We start from the raw sequence: 16808 nt of genomic DNA on the forward strand, positions 1-16808 counted from the left end.
GGAGTGAGTAGTCATTGCTGATTAATGCCAGGATAATCAGAAGAGGCCATATCGTTGACCTTAACTTACTTTCAGCACTGAAAATGGGTACCATTATGCATGAAAATTGAGTAATTAATTCAATGACTCTTCTGTACCCAGTATAGTTATTATAAGTACTTCTAACATAACACAGTACTGTAATAAACTTATTTTATGTAGCAGGTGATGGAAGGTGCTAGTAACCCAAAATACTCTTATTACAGCAAAGCTAACTAGTAAAGATGGTGACAGTTTTCAGCATTTAATGTATAGTGTGAGGAAGCCTCAAGTGTTTTAAACATCAGGACTTGGAAAAGCACTAAAAGGAAAACCAGCATAACTAGAAAAATTAAAGCAGGAAACAAAATCCTAGATTCATGAAAAAGTCCAGTGTCTGATGATGTGGAAATGAAGCAATTTAACATTTCAAAAGTAAACCAGTTATTGATAAAAATACTAATACCCTTCAACTATCCAGATTTTTACATAATATCCAGATTTTTGCCTCATATTTTTGATCTGTTTCTCATAAAATTTGTGATTTTTCTGGTAAATCGCTGAAGACTTAAGTCACTAAATAATAACAAACATTTGAGTTTTAGACTTATGATCCTTCAGAAAATGCATGGTAACATACGTCCTGTTATTCTAGCAACTTCCTAAGTTTGTTAGAGAAATATTTATATTTTGTCCATATTTTGGGCCTTTCTCCCCCATTATCTTTGGCTTTGTCCAGATTTCTTTTGCTAAGAGGTTAAAAGGTGTGAGTTGCTTTTCTAGGGCATTTTAACAGTTGTTGTTGTGTCTTTCGGCTTTTCCCAGTTAGGGGTCGCCACAGTGGAACTCCGGTCCGCTAATGATTGGCAGTAGATTTTTACCTGCCGAGTTGCCGGCCCTGATGCACAACCTTCAATGAAGGTACACCCATTCACGCATGTCTCCACACAGAAGATGCTCTAGCTGAGAATCGAACAGGACAACGTCTTACTGTGAGGCGACAATGCTACCGCAGCACCACCACCACAGTTAGGGCATTTTAACAGTCAGTTGTTAAAATAAGTGTGCAACTTGTTTTTCTTTAATGAAAGAAGTTGCAGGCATTTTTGTACTCTCTACTAAAACCCTGTCTCTAGCTTTGCATCCCCTATAATCCACATTGTAGAAAACAATAGCGCATGCTGCTAAACTTTTGACTTTAAATTTTTCAGTTTCATTCTCCAGCCTTGCTGACAAAACAGTGAGTTTCAATCTGTGATTGCTGACGAAGTATTTACTAAGTAAACAGCGTGACTAGTAATCGAGGACTGCTCACTTCCACACTATGAATAAGTCTCCACAAAAATCAGATTGTTGTGCTCATTATGTAATCACAGATGTCCGATTGTAATGATCCATTTTTCATACTCTGCAAGAGTTGGTGTGACATTTTTATTGTAGTTTGTTTATGAACATCACCAGACTCAGTTCTTAATCCTTTCTTTATCACTGTTTGTTGTGCCTTCTGCAGTGAAACAGATCTGTACATTTTAATTTTATGTGTTTGTTGTAAACTTCATATTTACCCATTTAGCTTCACTTTTACTCCTGGGTTTATTAATTGTGTTGATGTTTATTGTATTTGACATTTCCAAACACAAATAAAACACACACACACAAAAAAGCTCACACACACTCACACTTATTTTAATCTTTGAAAAGTCAAAATTTAAACACTATAAACTTTTACCTAAAACTGTATATGCTTCTTTCCCTAGAGTCTTCTAAACATTTTAGATAGCCGATTTAGATTGCAGCCAGCATGCATTTTCTATACTGGGTATGTGTGCCTCTTGGTGTGATCAGTGTAAATGAATGTGAGTGTATTTGGTGATAACCACAGAAGTAAAGTGTAACAAACTAAAGTATTAGGAATGTTAAATTTACAAACAGTGGCTACAAGGTGCATGAGTTTCAGTAAAGTGTTCTATTCCTTTCCTTACTATAGACAATAACTGCCACAGCAAGTTCACCGAGAAATACAGTGAAAACTGCAAACTAGACAATGGTGATGAATTAAATGAGTTCTGAGATAAAAAAGAAGGAAGAATAGTAATGCAGTTTTTAACACTATTAATATAACAGGGAACCTAGACAGGACACTGACTGTTCTAATACACAAGACTAAGGTTTGATTCTCTAGCAGAACTACAAAAGCTAAACAAAGGTCAAAGAAAACATTATGAGAACTCCAGAAACTGATTGTTATGTATAACTGTGAAAAGTGAACACTGAGATGACTGAAGGGTTGAAGCAGCATATAAAATGGGGGAATACCGTTGATATATAGCTGTAGAATGGTTCATTGAAATGTGGTTCTTTGCTCATGTTGCAAAACACTTCTGCTTCAAAAGTACAATTTCTTAAAAAATACAAAAGTTATAGAATCACTTTTCTTAAAAGGGTTGTATTCCCATCCCTGAAAAAATTATAATCAGCTCCAGGAAAAAAAAAGTTCTTTGGCACTTATTGTAGTCTTAAGAAGACGACAATATGAAGAGAATGAAAGGCTCTTTAATTGTTCAGAGCTCATTGCAGACGGGCAGCAAACTCAGAGTTACTTCTAGTAAGTAAAAGGATAAAGGAGGTAGAGCCTCCTGCATGGGGATGTTTGAGATCTTTGCCTTCCCCCACAGAAAATGGATATTTTGAGTTCCAAGTCATTTGTTTTGTTCAGAAGGTAAGTTTCATTGCAAGATCATCACTCAGATTCCAAATGAATGATTCCCTTGTTAAACCCCATACAGAACTGGATTGGGCATGAATACATCTGTGGCATAAAGGATATCAAACAGTGTTAAAAAGCACTGGAGAAAAACAGCATAATTCTAGACTGAATAGGGAGATGCATCAGTATTAGGAAGGATATTATTATATCAAAACATAAACGTATTGGTAGACTTGCATTCAGTTCTATACACAGTTTTGTTTATTAAATTTCTTAAATGACATGGAACAAATGTAATTCATGCAAGGCAACCAATATTGTAGCTGGAGCTAGTTCAGATTCTAAGCCCGTCAAAGAAGCCATCTTGTTCCCTCTGACAAAAAAAATAAATAAAATAAATCCTCCTCAGGTGAAGACCAAAGAAATGTGGTTTTCAGCTATCTGATAGGCAAAGGGCTGGCGTAAATACATAATAGCTCTTTCCTACATTTAATATACACAGACACACACACACACACACACACACACACACACACACACACACACACACACACACAAAAGACTAGTTTATAGAAAAGCCATATGATAGACAAAGCTAAGTAATGTAGGTGGCATTAGGAAATAACAGTGAAGGGGCCTGAGACTGTATCCCCCCCATCCACCTAGTTATCCATCCTACAAACAACATATCCTGGTGACTGTCTCAAGGAAAACCATATTTCTGTATCCCAAGCAGTGTATAGTTCCTTGGGATATCAAAGTGTTCCTAGGCCACCTGAAAGATTTAATCTCTCCAGCATGTCCTACGTCTAGCTTAGGTCCTTCTCCCAGTAAGTCATGCCTGTTGCACCTCACATGGGAGACACAACTTACTAGGTTCCCAAACCATATCAACTGGCTCCTCTCTGTTGAGGGAAGCAGTGGATATACTCTGTGAACCCTCCTAGATTGCCACATTCCTTCTTCGGTCACAGAGAGTGAGCCCACTAGCACTATGAATGGATCTCATTTCCATTATTTGTATTTATGATCTTATCCTTTTAGCCACTACTCAAGCTTCATGACCACAGGAAAGGATGGGGACACAGAATCAGTGGTAAGTTGAGAGGGTCGTCCAAAGACAACTTTCACTTCATTGCAACAGTTTGGACACTAGAACTGCTCCTTTAAAACAGATTAAATCTAATGATCTGAGGAGCTAAGAAGTAGCTAAAACTCTGTTGTGAGTCTCTTTTAACTACAACAGACTTCTAATCACCTTGCAAACCTGCAGCTTGTTTTATTGGAGTATTGAAACATAACTACAGTGTTTGCTGGAATCTGAGTAATTGCAAAAATTTAGGGGAACATAAAGTTCAGCAGAGAGTAGAATGTATTTGCTTGCTAACAATTACACCAAAAATCCAGCCACATAGAAAAAAAGAGCCACATTACCAGTAAAACAATGTATATATTTCTATTTTTTGGATTTATTGTAGTGTTGTTTATTATCTATATATATATATGTCTCAAAAAATTGCAATATATGTCAAGGCTTGAAGTTGCTGAATGCACATTATTCATTGAGGGATGAGGTAGGTTCATGAGCAGGCAAAGAGATTTCAACTTTGTGTCCTGCTGCTTGACATGCCTTAAAATATCTTTACAGTAGAGCTGTCTACAGATGATACCCTTACTCTACTCCTGCTGTCTCAGATGATACCCTTACTCTACTCCTGCTGTCTCAGATGATACCCTTACTCTACTCCTGCTGTCTCAGATGATGCCCTTACTCTACTCCTGCTGTCTCAGATGATACCCTTACTCTACTCCTGCTGTCTCAGATGCTCCTGCTGTCTCAGATCTGTCTCAGATGATACCCTTACTCTACTCCTGCTGTCTCAGATGATGCCCTTACTCTACTCCTGCTGTCTCAGATGATGCCCTTACTCTACTCCTGCTGTCTCAGATGATGCCCTTACTCTACTCCTGCTGTCTCAGATGATGCCCTTACTCTACTCCTGCTGTCTCAGATGATACCCTTACTCTACTCCTGCTGTCTCAGATGATACCCTTACTCTACTCCTGCTGTCTCAGAGGATACCCTTACTCTACTCCTGTTGCAGAACGGGGAGATTCCACAGGGGTTAATTCTAGGGCAGTCATGGATTGACATTCAGGGTGCTTGGAATACCATGGTGTCACATTATGGCCAGACTTTCAACTTTAAGATTTTTATTGCCATAGATACAAAGTATAACTGTAAGGCTAAACTGTGCTTTTACCTATGAAATTCAAATAAATAAAGTAATTAATTAATTAATTAATTAATTAATTAATCCTGGTTTAAATATATTCCGGTTAGAAGTTTGGGAAGTCCTTTATAATATATGGAGGGATCATACTAAGGCCTGAACGTGTTTTAATTCCTAAAAGACTACAGCTATGATCTTTCATCATCAATTTATATTGTTCAGATACTACTCATATTTTTTTCAGTGTGCTGTCTGCCCTTTGTATTCATATTTTTTTCAAAGTGCTGTCTACCCTTTGTATTCATATTTTTTCAGAGTGCTGTCTGCCCTTGTTTTTTAAATATTAAAAACTGAGCTCACATTGACATTGGTTCTTTGTAATGAGTAACGTAATAAACCTTGTTGCACACTTATCACTGCAATGTATACATTAACAGAATTAACAGCCTTTAAATCTGAAATATGTATCTCTCAGTTCCCCTTAAATAATAACATTCTGTATACTACCACTGTCTTAGGGACCTGACATTGCCCATTTGTTGCTCATTTTTTATAACAAATAGCTTTGCTACGAGGATGAGAGCAGAGCAGAGGAGATTTTATTCTGTTACACCTGTTTTTCATTTCAACCATGATGCAGGGAGCAAGAAGCAGGGCAGAACAAATCACAGCAACCTTCTCACACAGAGAAGGCAGGCCTCAAGCTACTTGTCGCTGTTCTGTTCCACATAAAATTTTGGCATCTGGGTAGCTATTCATACCAGGGTCAATAGCATCATGGGTCAGAATGATTCTCCACCTGCTAATGAGCAGTACAAGTATCTAAGGCAGTGCTTACAGTTAATGCACTCATGCATGCACAGACACAGAAATACATGCTCATGTGCATTCATACATACACACGCATGCAGGCACACACACACACATACACACACACACACACACACACACACACACACACACACACACACACACACACACACACACACACACACACACACACACACACACACACACACACACACACACACACACAATAACACACAATCACACACACTCATGCATGCATGCTTGTGTGTATGTTTTTAGTTTTTTATTAATCCTAAGTTCCTTATTCTTTTTGATTTCAGGGTGTTCTACATATATGGATATTGTAATTGTTCTTGATGGTTCAAACAGCATCTATCCCTGGTCTGAAGTGCAGAATTTTCTCAGTAATATCCTAAGCAAGTTCTTCATTGATCCTGAACAAATACAGGTGAGTATATATAGAAATATGGTAGCCCATATTATAATTTAATTTAGTCAATATCTGTACAAGGCTTTACAATCTATGTGCCACCTAATGGCATTTGGCTTAATGTAATGGCACAGTTATATGGGTTCCCTAGGTTTTTTGTAATATTAAATAAAAGAAATATACCTCCAAGAATGAGGTGTTGTGTCTCGGTTATGTAATCCATTTAGTATAAAATATATCAGACGTGAACTGACTCTGCTTCTCCTTAGTCTTGAGCCCTATACCTTGCAGTCTCACTTCAGGGCTTTGGCTAATATACCCAGCATAGCTGTCTAGTGCTGGTATGATCTGCAGTGCTGAAATGTCAGACTTTGAAGAGACCAAAACAGAGTACAAACATGAACCAAAGGCTGTAATAACTGCCATTATTCTTAGCATGAGTAGGCAGGAAATCAGCTCACCTGCTATAATGAGACTTCAAATCGAGGAAATCCTGCATTCAGTAATAGTGCAGGTTTATGTCTTTAGTGATAGGCGAAACAGTCTCCTGATTAGACTATAAAGTCAGACATCTTTACAAGTTCACATGAGATGTGTAAAAACTAAAATTAGAAAATAAAGTGACCCATCACATCCTTGCATGCTTCAAGCCACCAAAGACACAGCAGTCTTTCACTGGCTGATACTTTTATCCCAAGGCCTTCATTTCCTTACTGGTGTAACAAGGGCTGCTCTAGAAAATGCTATTTTAAAACTGCCAAAGTCGTGAACTGAGAGACTGGCAACAGTAGCTAAAGTAAACTCATCCATCAGGGTTGTGGTTAAGAAAATAATCATGCTGAATGTTAAGGGTAAAGCAAATGCAATGCATATATATTAAAATAGCATCTTCGGAATTGAAACAGGTTTATAAAAACAGAGCATTTTTTGGAAAAGGATTATTTAATTCTAAGTAGCAGATGGAAGAAGGAGGGAGGGAGGGAAGGAGGAAGGTAAATAAACCAGTGTATTTCTTCTTTAAGGGCAGTGGTCTGCATGTTTGTGGGCAATACACCACAGTACATAGGACCACACCCCACCCTTTCCAAAGGAAGCCTTACTGAGCACACACCCTGTAATAACTGTGGTCTCCATTGTATTAACAATATTGGAAATTGCAGTGATTATGCTGTAAGCACTGTCAAAACCAATCCCTGTTAGCAGACAGAAAATTGTTATTCTGTCATTATGCGTTTTTAAAGATGGAGCCAGACCAAGCAGTCATGTTTTAAGAGGACAGTAAACTCATGGTACAACGCAGCTGTTACTTCTATTTCTTCCTTCTTTTACTCACTACTAAAACTTTATAACTACCTAACCAACTAAAACAAGAATGTTGTGCACTGAAAACCGTATGATGACAGTTTTAAAAATAAACAGGTCTTGCTTGAGCCACAAAAGACCAGAATATGAATTCAGATAAATCCCTCTGGGACACTAAAGAACTGTGTGTACAAATCAGTTCAGCCACTATGAGGTTCTGTGTCCCAAAGGCAATAACAAAAATAGTTGCTGAGATTCAGTTTAAGAGACAAGCAAGGTTGTAGTTGTTCCGCCTTCCCTCTTTTCATGTTAGGATGGTAGACTAGTGTCACTTCCTCTGCCAAAGGAAATGTTAGTAAGGAAAATCCATCATTTTACTTTTGCCGTATTTCATTTTCCTCCTCAAATAGTGTCTTCAACATCTGCCTGATCTCACGATAAACTAATAATTTGAAGGATGCCAAGCTATCACAAACAAATATAAATATCTAGTAAACTGAGAATGGTTCTGAATACGCAAATACTGGCATTGTTCAGCAAAACATGCTGTTCATGGTTATTAACAATGAAGACTTTCGAAATACCGGTATCATTACTATAATCTATTTCACTGCAGAAAAATCCCTGTTTTTATAATTTTTCTGGGGAGTTTTATAAATAACTTTCCAACTATTAGAAATTGTATAAACTAGACATATAGCTTCAGTTAAACTTTTTTGTTCAACCAGATGTGAGTTTCAAATCATTACAAAAAATTCCTCTCTGGATGTTGTTGTCAGAGTTATTTACAAAGATATGATCATTATGACTGTTGGCATAATTAGCAGTATAAACTCCACGCTATATCCCTGGACTGTACATGTTACAGTAAAAGTGCACTCAGCATTTATCTTCAGCATCACATAAGCTTTAACTGATAACAAAGTACTTGTAGCTGATGTTTTGGAAATGTAAATTATGAAATAGTGCATTGATTCATAATGACAATCAACTTAAACACCTTTCATTGTCCTGCATTCTGCATGGAAGGAACAGTAGTACATTTTTCTGTTTCCTGCCATGACATTACATGTGATCTCACTCAATAATATGTAATTTCACTCCATTCTGAAATTTTGAATGAAAATATGAAAACATACATAACACTTAATGAACATCGATTGGTGTCTCCATTGCTGTTTCTCCTCGAATAATAAACTTTGGTCATTTTCTTTTTGCCACACCCTGTCATTTCATACTGCATATCATTAATTGGTAAGTCACAAATTTAATGCAGCCAGCTTCAAACAATGTCATGATGGCATACAAGCTACTGTGGTCAAATGGAAAAACACAGAAACATTCTGCAGATGCTAATAAGTTATCAGAGCTATTGGTAAGATCCTTGACAGAACATCAGAGATCTATGTTCCCTTGTGAAATTGATCACTTGTTTAGACATACCTAGTCTCATGCATGGGTCTTTGTTTACTAATTAATTGTTTGTCCATTTCTTGATAAGATTTAAAGACACATTGGGTTGGTGGTTGATTCTTAGAAGGTAACACTTTAACGCTACTACTGCTTCAATGTTGTGCTCTAGTAGCACTATGACACTAACAAGATATTTAGTGACATGCAAAAGTCACAAGGAACAAAAGCCCATCAACGTCTCATTTGCGTATCTTTGAATGGAACTGCATTAACTGCTTCCTCTACCAGCCCATGCATGCAACACTATTGCACAGACACCTACAAAGAGACAGACACACACAGTCATTCAGATACCCAGACAGTCAAACACATACACACACACACACACACACACACACACATACAAAGAATCCAGTACAGTCACAATCATGCACCCAACCACCCCCACCACATACATACACACACACACACACACACACACACGCCTGCACACACACACACACACACACACACACACACACACACACACACACACACACACACACAGTATACTTTCACTTTGTTGAGGGTCGCTGGCTTGTTGGTCTTTTTGCTGAAAGATGAATGTTGTGGTTCATTAGCCTTCAGTGCACTTTCAGGGTATTTTTCTCTTTTCTTATATGTATTGTGGCCATGGATATGATATATATCATTTAGGCTGGTGTGAGGTGTAGGGAGCTTCCTTCCTCCAGCAAAAAAGATTCTTTTGTATTTTTAGGGTTGTTGAGAAACTTAATTTAGAACCGGATTTTCAGAAAAGCTTAACCTGAAGGATGTTATCTCAATTGAAATTAGGGCAATGTCATATGCACACATGCACAACCTTGCAGTACTTACCTGCTGAGGTGTTGACAGACCCTCTGCTGCCACAGACAACAATGGATGTGCACAATAAAACTACCTTATTCAGTCCTCACTGATCTACCTTGAAATAGCGTGGTAGAGCTTGTCATTGCTATTTTAATCTCAATGTATGGCCTCTGAATGATAGCACATGGCTAATTTGCCTCTGGACTGCAGAATCTGCATGAAGTATTGACCGGCAAAACTGCTGCAGCACTATTTGCTGCTGCCTTCATTCTGCAGTAACAATGCAGTGGTCTTTGACTTGCTGTCTTATAATGCACTATTCAGTCCTGGTCGAAACAGGGTTGCACAGTGTTTCTGAATAATCTCCATTATCTCTAATATGTAGCCATATTTCTACTTAAAATCTTTAAGGAATCTCTGTCATTCCATCTCCACATCAAATTGTCCAGGATTAATAATGGCCCGGCTAATTACTGTGTGCTTCTGCACTAGAAGATATGCTATCATTTTTGCTGGACCTCAGGTACTCCAGGCAGATGTATCTTACCTCTCCTAGATACAAATAGTTCTACCCAGCTTGAATTTAAGATGGCCACAGGAATACCCTCAGATATTTGTCTGGAAGAGTATACTCTAGAATTGTAGACATACAGTGGAAACGTAAGACATCAGTGAAACAGTGGATTTGTGTTGTTATTATGGTACTGAGGGTGAATGTAAAGAAATGTTTCTGTTAAGCTGTTTTGTAAGGAAAATGTGCAATTTATTTTCACTCAATTTTCTAGTTGTCTTTTACATTTTTTATTATTCTAAATCCAAAGACCAGGGACAAATGGCCAGTTTCCATAAATACCACCTAAAACAGTGATCACTAAATACAATATTAAACAGTGGATCACCAGATGTGTATAGTTGGATAAAGCCTGACTATAGCTCAGATGACCTGGATTCAGTTAATGGATTTGGGTTCAGTTAATGGACCTGACAGAAAAGCAGCTGGCCAGGGTATGGTGGGATTGAGTGTCCATTGTCAGGTCATCCATCCTTGGGGAGGGGTTGGTATGTATTTTGCAGGAGGGGTGACTCCCATGGATTGAACTGCAGGCATATGTTCCAAGCAAGAAGGTAGGACTTGGGTGATTGAGCCTGCCAAGGAGAGAATCTTTCTCTAGCTAAGCATAGTGGGTATGTCAAAACATGCACTAATGTGGTAGTCAAGCAAAATTTGTACCACACCTACCAGTTAACATTGAGAGGGGTTCAGAGAAGGAAAAAGATATCCTCACTCCCCAAAGGATAATCTCTATCATCCCTAACTTTCACCTTCCATGTGTGGTGACCTAAGCTGCCAGGAAGTGTGAGGAATAAAAGGGCAGTGCAGGACAAGGGTTTATGGGTCATGGAGAGATCAAAGGATTTAAAAGAGCATACAGATTACAGTCTAAGAAAATGTAAAGTTCAGATACCTACAGGATGTTCACATAATTTTTCACTGAGTCCTGAAATAATCAATCTGTGTTGTTGAATAATATGTCTACAAAGTCAAACAGGAAGTTCGACCTTATTGAATTGTATGAGAGTTTTGCAGTAATGGGTGTGTGAGGGTGAGTTGGATGCAAATTTAGTTATTTTATCATGGGTTTGTTCCAGTGTAGAGCATTGGAAGGCTTGAAGGCTGGTGAAATTGGAGGCAACGTGAAGGAGTGTGGAGAGAAATAAAACAGTTGCAATATGTTTTCTGGTGGATTCAGTGAGATAGGTTTTGGTTTAGTAGAGCAAGCCCAGTTTTTGATGATTTTTATTTGGTAATTTGTTGGATGTGGAAAACAAATTTCATATTTTGATCTATGGTTATCCAAGCAGTTTAGTGAGATTAACCTCTTCAGTGGAAGTTCCATTTGAAGAGGTAAGGATGAAGGTGTTTGCAGTATTTTTGTGGGCTTTTAGGGAAGCAACATCATTTTAGTTTTGGAGGGTTAAGAACAAAGTTGGAGTCACTGAAAGCAGATTCTACAGAATAGAATGTTTATTGGGTTAGCAAATTGAGTTTTTTCCATGAATTTGGTGAAGCAGATGATGGTGGAGTCATATGCATTGAATAATGGCAGAGTTAATGGACTGAAAGGGAAGTTTGTTGATACAAATGTTGAATAAGACCTAATATGAATCCTTGTGAAACGCCTATAGGCGTAGCAAAATAAAGGGGGAGGAATGTAACTAATGCTTTCAATCCTGTTGGAGAGGTAGAAGCTAAACCATGAGAGGGAAGAACTTGAGAGACATAAATGAGAACATTTTTAAAGAAGCATATAGTAAGAGACTGTGTCAAAAGCCTTAGAAGGGGGATCTCAAACTCTTGGCCCTTGAACCTCAAGCAGCCCTTAAATCAGCATATTAATAGGTTAGGGAAGTGATTACTTTTCTGGCAATGCTGCCTACATTTCTTTTTGTCTAAGAGTTTGTAGCTTTTGGCTGAGTTTGCTAGTCCTCATACTGCATCAGTGGTTACTTGAATTGGGCTGTGTACAAAAAAGATAGAAGAGCCATGTCAGCACTGTGAGAAGGATGAAAAGATATGCTCTAATGGGGACAGAAGGTTGTTAGAGAGTAAGTAGTGGAGCAAATGGGAGAGGATGCACGTTAATAGGATTGTGGAAAATGGAGAGGGGATAATGATAGGCTTGAAGCTATTCATTTCTGTAAAAGAGCCACCATTGTGAAGTTGAAGGATGTAGGAGAGTTTTCAGCATTGGGATAATCATGGCTGGATCTCTTTGAGGATAGATATGGGATAAACAATGACCTCAGCCACAATCAACCCTCTGCACAAAGGTGGGCATCTGCAGACCCTTAAAACTACAGACCCATAAGTCTCACTAGTCTCGTATGCAAAGCCATGGAAAGAATAATCTTGGAAATGATCAATAATTATATAGTAAACCTCTAGACCTGGACCCAACCCAGCTTCATTTTGTCAAGGGCAGGTCATGCCTTCTCAACCTGGTGGACTTCTTTGAAAAGGTCACCAAAGCAATGGATAAGGACAAAATGGTTCACACTGCTCACCTTGACCTTGGCAAGGCATTGGACACAATACCCCATTCAGGCATCATTGACAAACTCAAGAGGTTAGATACAGACCCTTATGTCACCCTGTGGATAGCCAACTGGCTCACAGACAGAACCCAGGTAGATGGAATTGAGGAGTCCTCCTTTACAAAGAGGCCAGTCACAAGTGGATTCCCTCAAGGATCAGTCCTGGGGCCGCTTCTTTTTGGCATTTACTTCTCTGAAGTCAAGGCCAATGTCAATGCCCTCTTGATGCCTAAATTTGCAGATGATTGCAAATTAGGAACTGTCATTGAATCCATCACTGACACACATTTTCTCCAGGAAGGGTTAACACAGACAAACAACTGGGGTCAGAGCCATGGACTAAAACTAAATGCCAAAAAATGCATAATAGTATCCTTCAGGAAGTCATCCACCCCTGGTAACTATCATTTTGATGACACACCCCTTAGAGCTGACCCAGCAGCCAGGGACTTAGAGACACACATAGACAGTAATCTAGGCTTCGCCAATCATGTGTCTACAGTAGTGAGAAAATCATTCTATGTTGTGCAACTTATAAACCAAGGTATGGCATCTAGGTCCAAAGAAATCATTGTTCCAGTGTATTTTTCATTCATCATACCTATCATTGAGTACAATGCCTGCTTTGGTATGTAGCTAACCAGGCATATCTAACAATCTGATGTCCACAAAGTTTCCTCACTAAAAGAGTACAGGGCATAAGTAACATGTCATGTGCAGACTGCCTCAATGCCCTGTCCCTGTATTCTGTCTCCTACAGGCTATTGAGGGATGATTTATGCCTGGCATACAGTGCATTGTCAGACCACTCTCTGATGGACCTCCTGCTTATCTGCAAAACAAACAGCACCAGAATTACCCATTATAAAGTCTTAAACCATACCTGTGATACAAATAGGACCTGCTGGAGAGAGAGAGAGGTATGTAGCTCAGAGACTACCCCATCTCTGGAACAGGCTCCCCATCCATGTGACTCAGAGTTCCTCCCTAATCCAATTCAAGTGTAACTTGGACAAATGGGTGGGAAACAGGAAATGTATCCCTGGTTTGCACCTGTGTCTTTAATGGACACAAGCACCCTATAAATGTTTCATCTCCCAGGCCCCTGCTTTTAAATGCTTACACTTATCAAGGGTACCAGAACTTGTCAGAGATTTGGGATGCATGACTAGGATTAAAACGGCCCGTGTGGTCATTAGCCTAGTAAAACATATGAACCTATGAATTTATATTGAAGTGGTGAATCCCAGTAATAAGCTACATTATCCGTTTTCTAGAAAACAATTACATTTTTGTTCTTTTATATGTTTAAGTAGCTGTTTCCTGAATAATTGGCAATGGTTACTGTTACTTAAATTTTAAAGACATGTGTTCCTCACTGCTGGCACAATTTTTATAAGTGCCTTTTCACCTAAAGGTTTGTTGTATTGTAGACTGCACAGAATCAAGATTGCCAATTCTGAGGGAAAAGGTGTGTCTTTGGTTGCACCTTGATTGAAAGTCTGACAATACTGACAGTAGAAAATCTTAAAAGGAAGAGAGTTAGGCTTAATGCTAACTCTAGCTGTAAAAAGTCTGATGCCCTGAAAGATCAATCACTGATGTTCTCTACTATCTGATACTGCTACCAGCATCTTGCATGGGATGTATCTGTGACAATTGTGTTAAAAATGATCTATCTACCAACTTAACTCCCTATGTCTAACTACCCATGCAAAAGTTTGTTGGTGGCACAATGGCATACCACAGTACTGAACATGTAGAAAATACAGCATTTTGAACCCAAATCCCGGAATTAAGTACCTTATAGGTTCATAGGTTCATAGGTAAGTACTAGGCTATCTGCCCATGGGCATTTATAAGCCTAGCCAGAATGTGTTGGCTTTCGCCACCCCCTTAGATTAGTTCCCTGTGCCTCTGTCCAGCAGAGCCATCATTTCCCTGCGCCACTGTCCAGCAGAGCCATTAGTTCCCTGCACCACTGTCCAGCAGAGCCAGTGCAGTGATCCCCGGGGTAAATTTTCTGTTTCCCATCCACCCGTCAAGGTTTATCTTGAAGAGGGTTAGTGAGGGGCACTGCCTGATGTATATTGGAATCCTGTTCCCAAGCATGGGGAGTCTGTGGGATAGGAATCTATCCCTCCAGCATGTCCTATTTAACATTGTGGTGAGGTTTATATCTCTAGAGCGTGTGGCTCTCTGGGATTTGTTTTTTTTAGGTGGAGCATGTCCAACAATTCTGGGTTGGACATCGCCTTGTATGTCAGGCAGAGATCACCTCTGAGTAAGTGGTATGCAACTGAGTACAGATGGAGTTTCTTGAGTCGGGCTGTATAGGGCATCTGTTTGAGGCCAGTAATCCTCTTGGTGAGGTACTTTTGTGGCCTTTCCAGCTGTTGCAGGTGTCTTGTAAGGTACATCCCAAATGGGGAGTTGTATTCTATGATGGGTCTAATGAGTGATGAGTAGAGAGGCACAATAACCTCTTTTGTTTTAGATGCGAACCCTTTTGTGATTAGGTGGGCCACATAGAAGGATTTTCTAACCACCTTGGCAATATGATTATCAAAGGAGAGATTACTATCTACTTGGGTCCCCAGATCCCTTATTACATTTTCTGTATTTAGGGGACTATGACTATGCACTTTTTGGCATTTAGCTTGAGGCCATGATTTTGACATCAGGTATCTGTCTCAGTGAGACCCATCTGAAGGGTGTCTGAATCAGCCGGAGAATCAATTATGGCCCCTAGTTTGCAGTCGTCTGTGAACTTGGTCAGCCATAGTCCTCCTTTGTTTGCCTGTACCTCTGAGAAGTATATATTGAACAGAAGGGGTTCTAGGACAGAGCCCTGGGGGATGCCACTTGTAACCGGTTTAGAGTCGGACGTAGAGCCTGCAACTCTCACCATGTGGGTTCTATCCATGAGCCAGTTGGCAACCCATCTCGTGACATAGGGGTTTATGTTCAAGCTGGTGAGCTTGTCTATAATACTAAAATGGGGAATGGTGTCGAAAGCCTTTGCGAGGTCTAGGTAGGCTGTGTGGACTTCCTTTCCCTCGTCTAATGCCTTGGTAACTGTCTCAAAGAAGTCCACCAGGTTTAGGATGCATGATCTGCCCTTAACAAAACCAACTGGGTAAGGTCCAAGATTTGGCGGTTCCCAATGTCTCTGTTAATGAGTTCCATGATGATGCGTTCCATGGACTTGCAGACCAAGCTAGTCAGGCTTATAGGGCGATAGTTCCTGGGGTCCGTTGTGGCTCCACCTTTGTGGAGCGGGATAACTGTTGCTGTGCGCCACTCTATGGGTATGTAGCCTGTAGAGAGGTTGAGTTTGAACAGTGTGTTTAGGTGAGGGGTTAGTTCATTTTGGAGCTCTTGTAAGACACAGCCTGGGACCCCATCCGGTCCCATTGAAGCTGTGTTTTTGACTTTGGATAGGGCTGTTTTAACCTGTGCATCGGTGATTGACAGGGCCCTACATTCTTCTGGTATGCTTATGGTATGCTTTAGGGGGTGATAGGGGGGTGAAGTTTGCACTAAACCTGTCTGCCAGAATGTTTACAATATCAGTCTGTTCAGTGTATTTTGTGCCATTCTGCACTAACTCAGAGCAGATCTGAGAGTTTCCACTTAGGTTCTTGACATAGCTAAAGAACGCTTTGTGGTTATCTTTGGAGTCATTGGCAATTTTTCTTTCAAAACTAGCCTTGGATGACTTAATGAGGGATCATAGTTTCTTGCTGATACTGATCAGGGATGTCTTTCCTTCTTGGGAATTTACTCTTTTCTGTACTAGTTTCCTCCTTCTGTTGTATAGCTTGTTTATGGCAGGGGTCCACCAGACTGGTTTCCTTTTCTTGGAGGAGTGAGTCTTGGTTTTACTTGGGATAGCACGATCCATGCATTCCTTGTATGTCGTATATCCCTGTAACCCTCTGCACAG

The 16808-nt window shown here is 39.5% G+C and overlaps 1 protein-coding gene across 1 annotated transcript in view; it reads left to right on the forward strand.

Annotated features, from left to right (window-relative positions):
• Positions 1-16808, forward strand: part of ITGA10 (integrin subunit alpha 10) — an 837220-nt gene that overhangs the window by 345064 nt on the left and 475348 nt on the right. The window contains exon 6 of the mRNA XM_044079978.1: positions 6090-6217. Within this exon, the coding sequence (XP_043935913.1) occupies positions 6090-6217 (128 nt within the window). The remainder of the gene's footprint in view (positions 1-6089; positions 6218-16808) is intronic.

This window comes from Protopterus annectens, chromosome 8.part0 (assembly GCF_019279795.1).
Source record: "Protopterus annectens isolate FY-2018-M chromosome 8.part0, PAN1.0, whole genome shotgun sequence".
Taxonomy (NCBI): Eukaryota; Metazoa; Chordata; order Ceratodontiformes; family Protopteridae; genus Protopterus; species Protopterus annectens.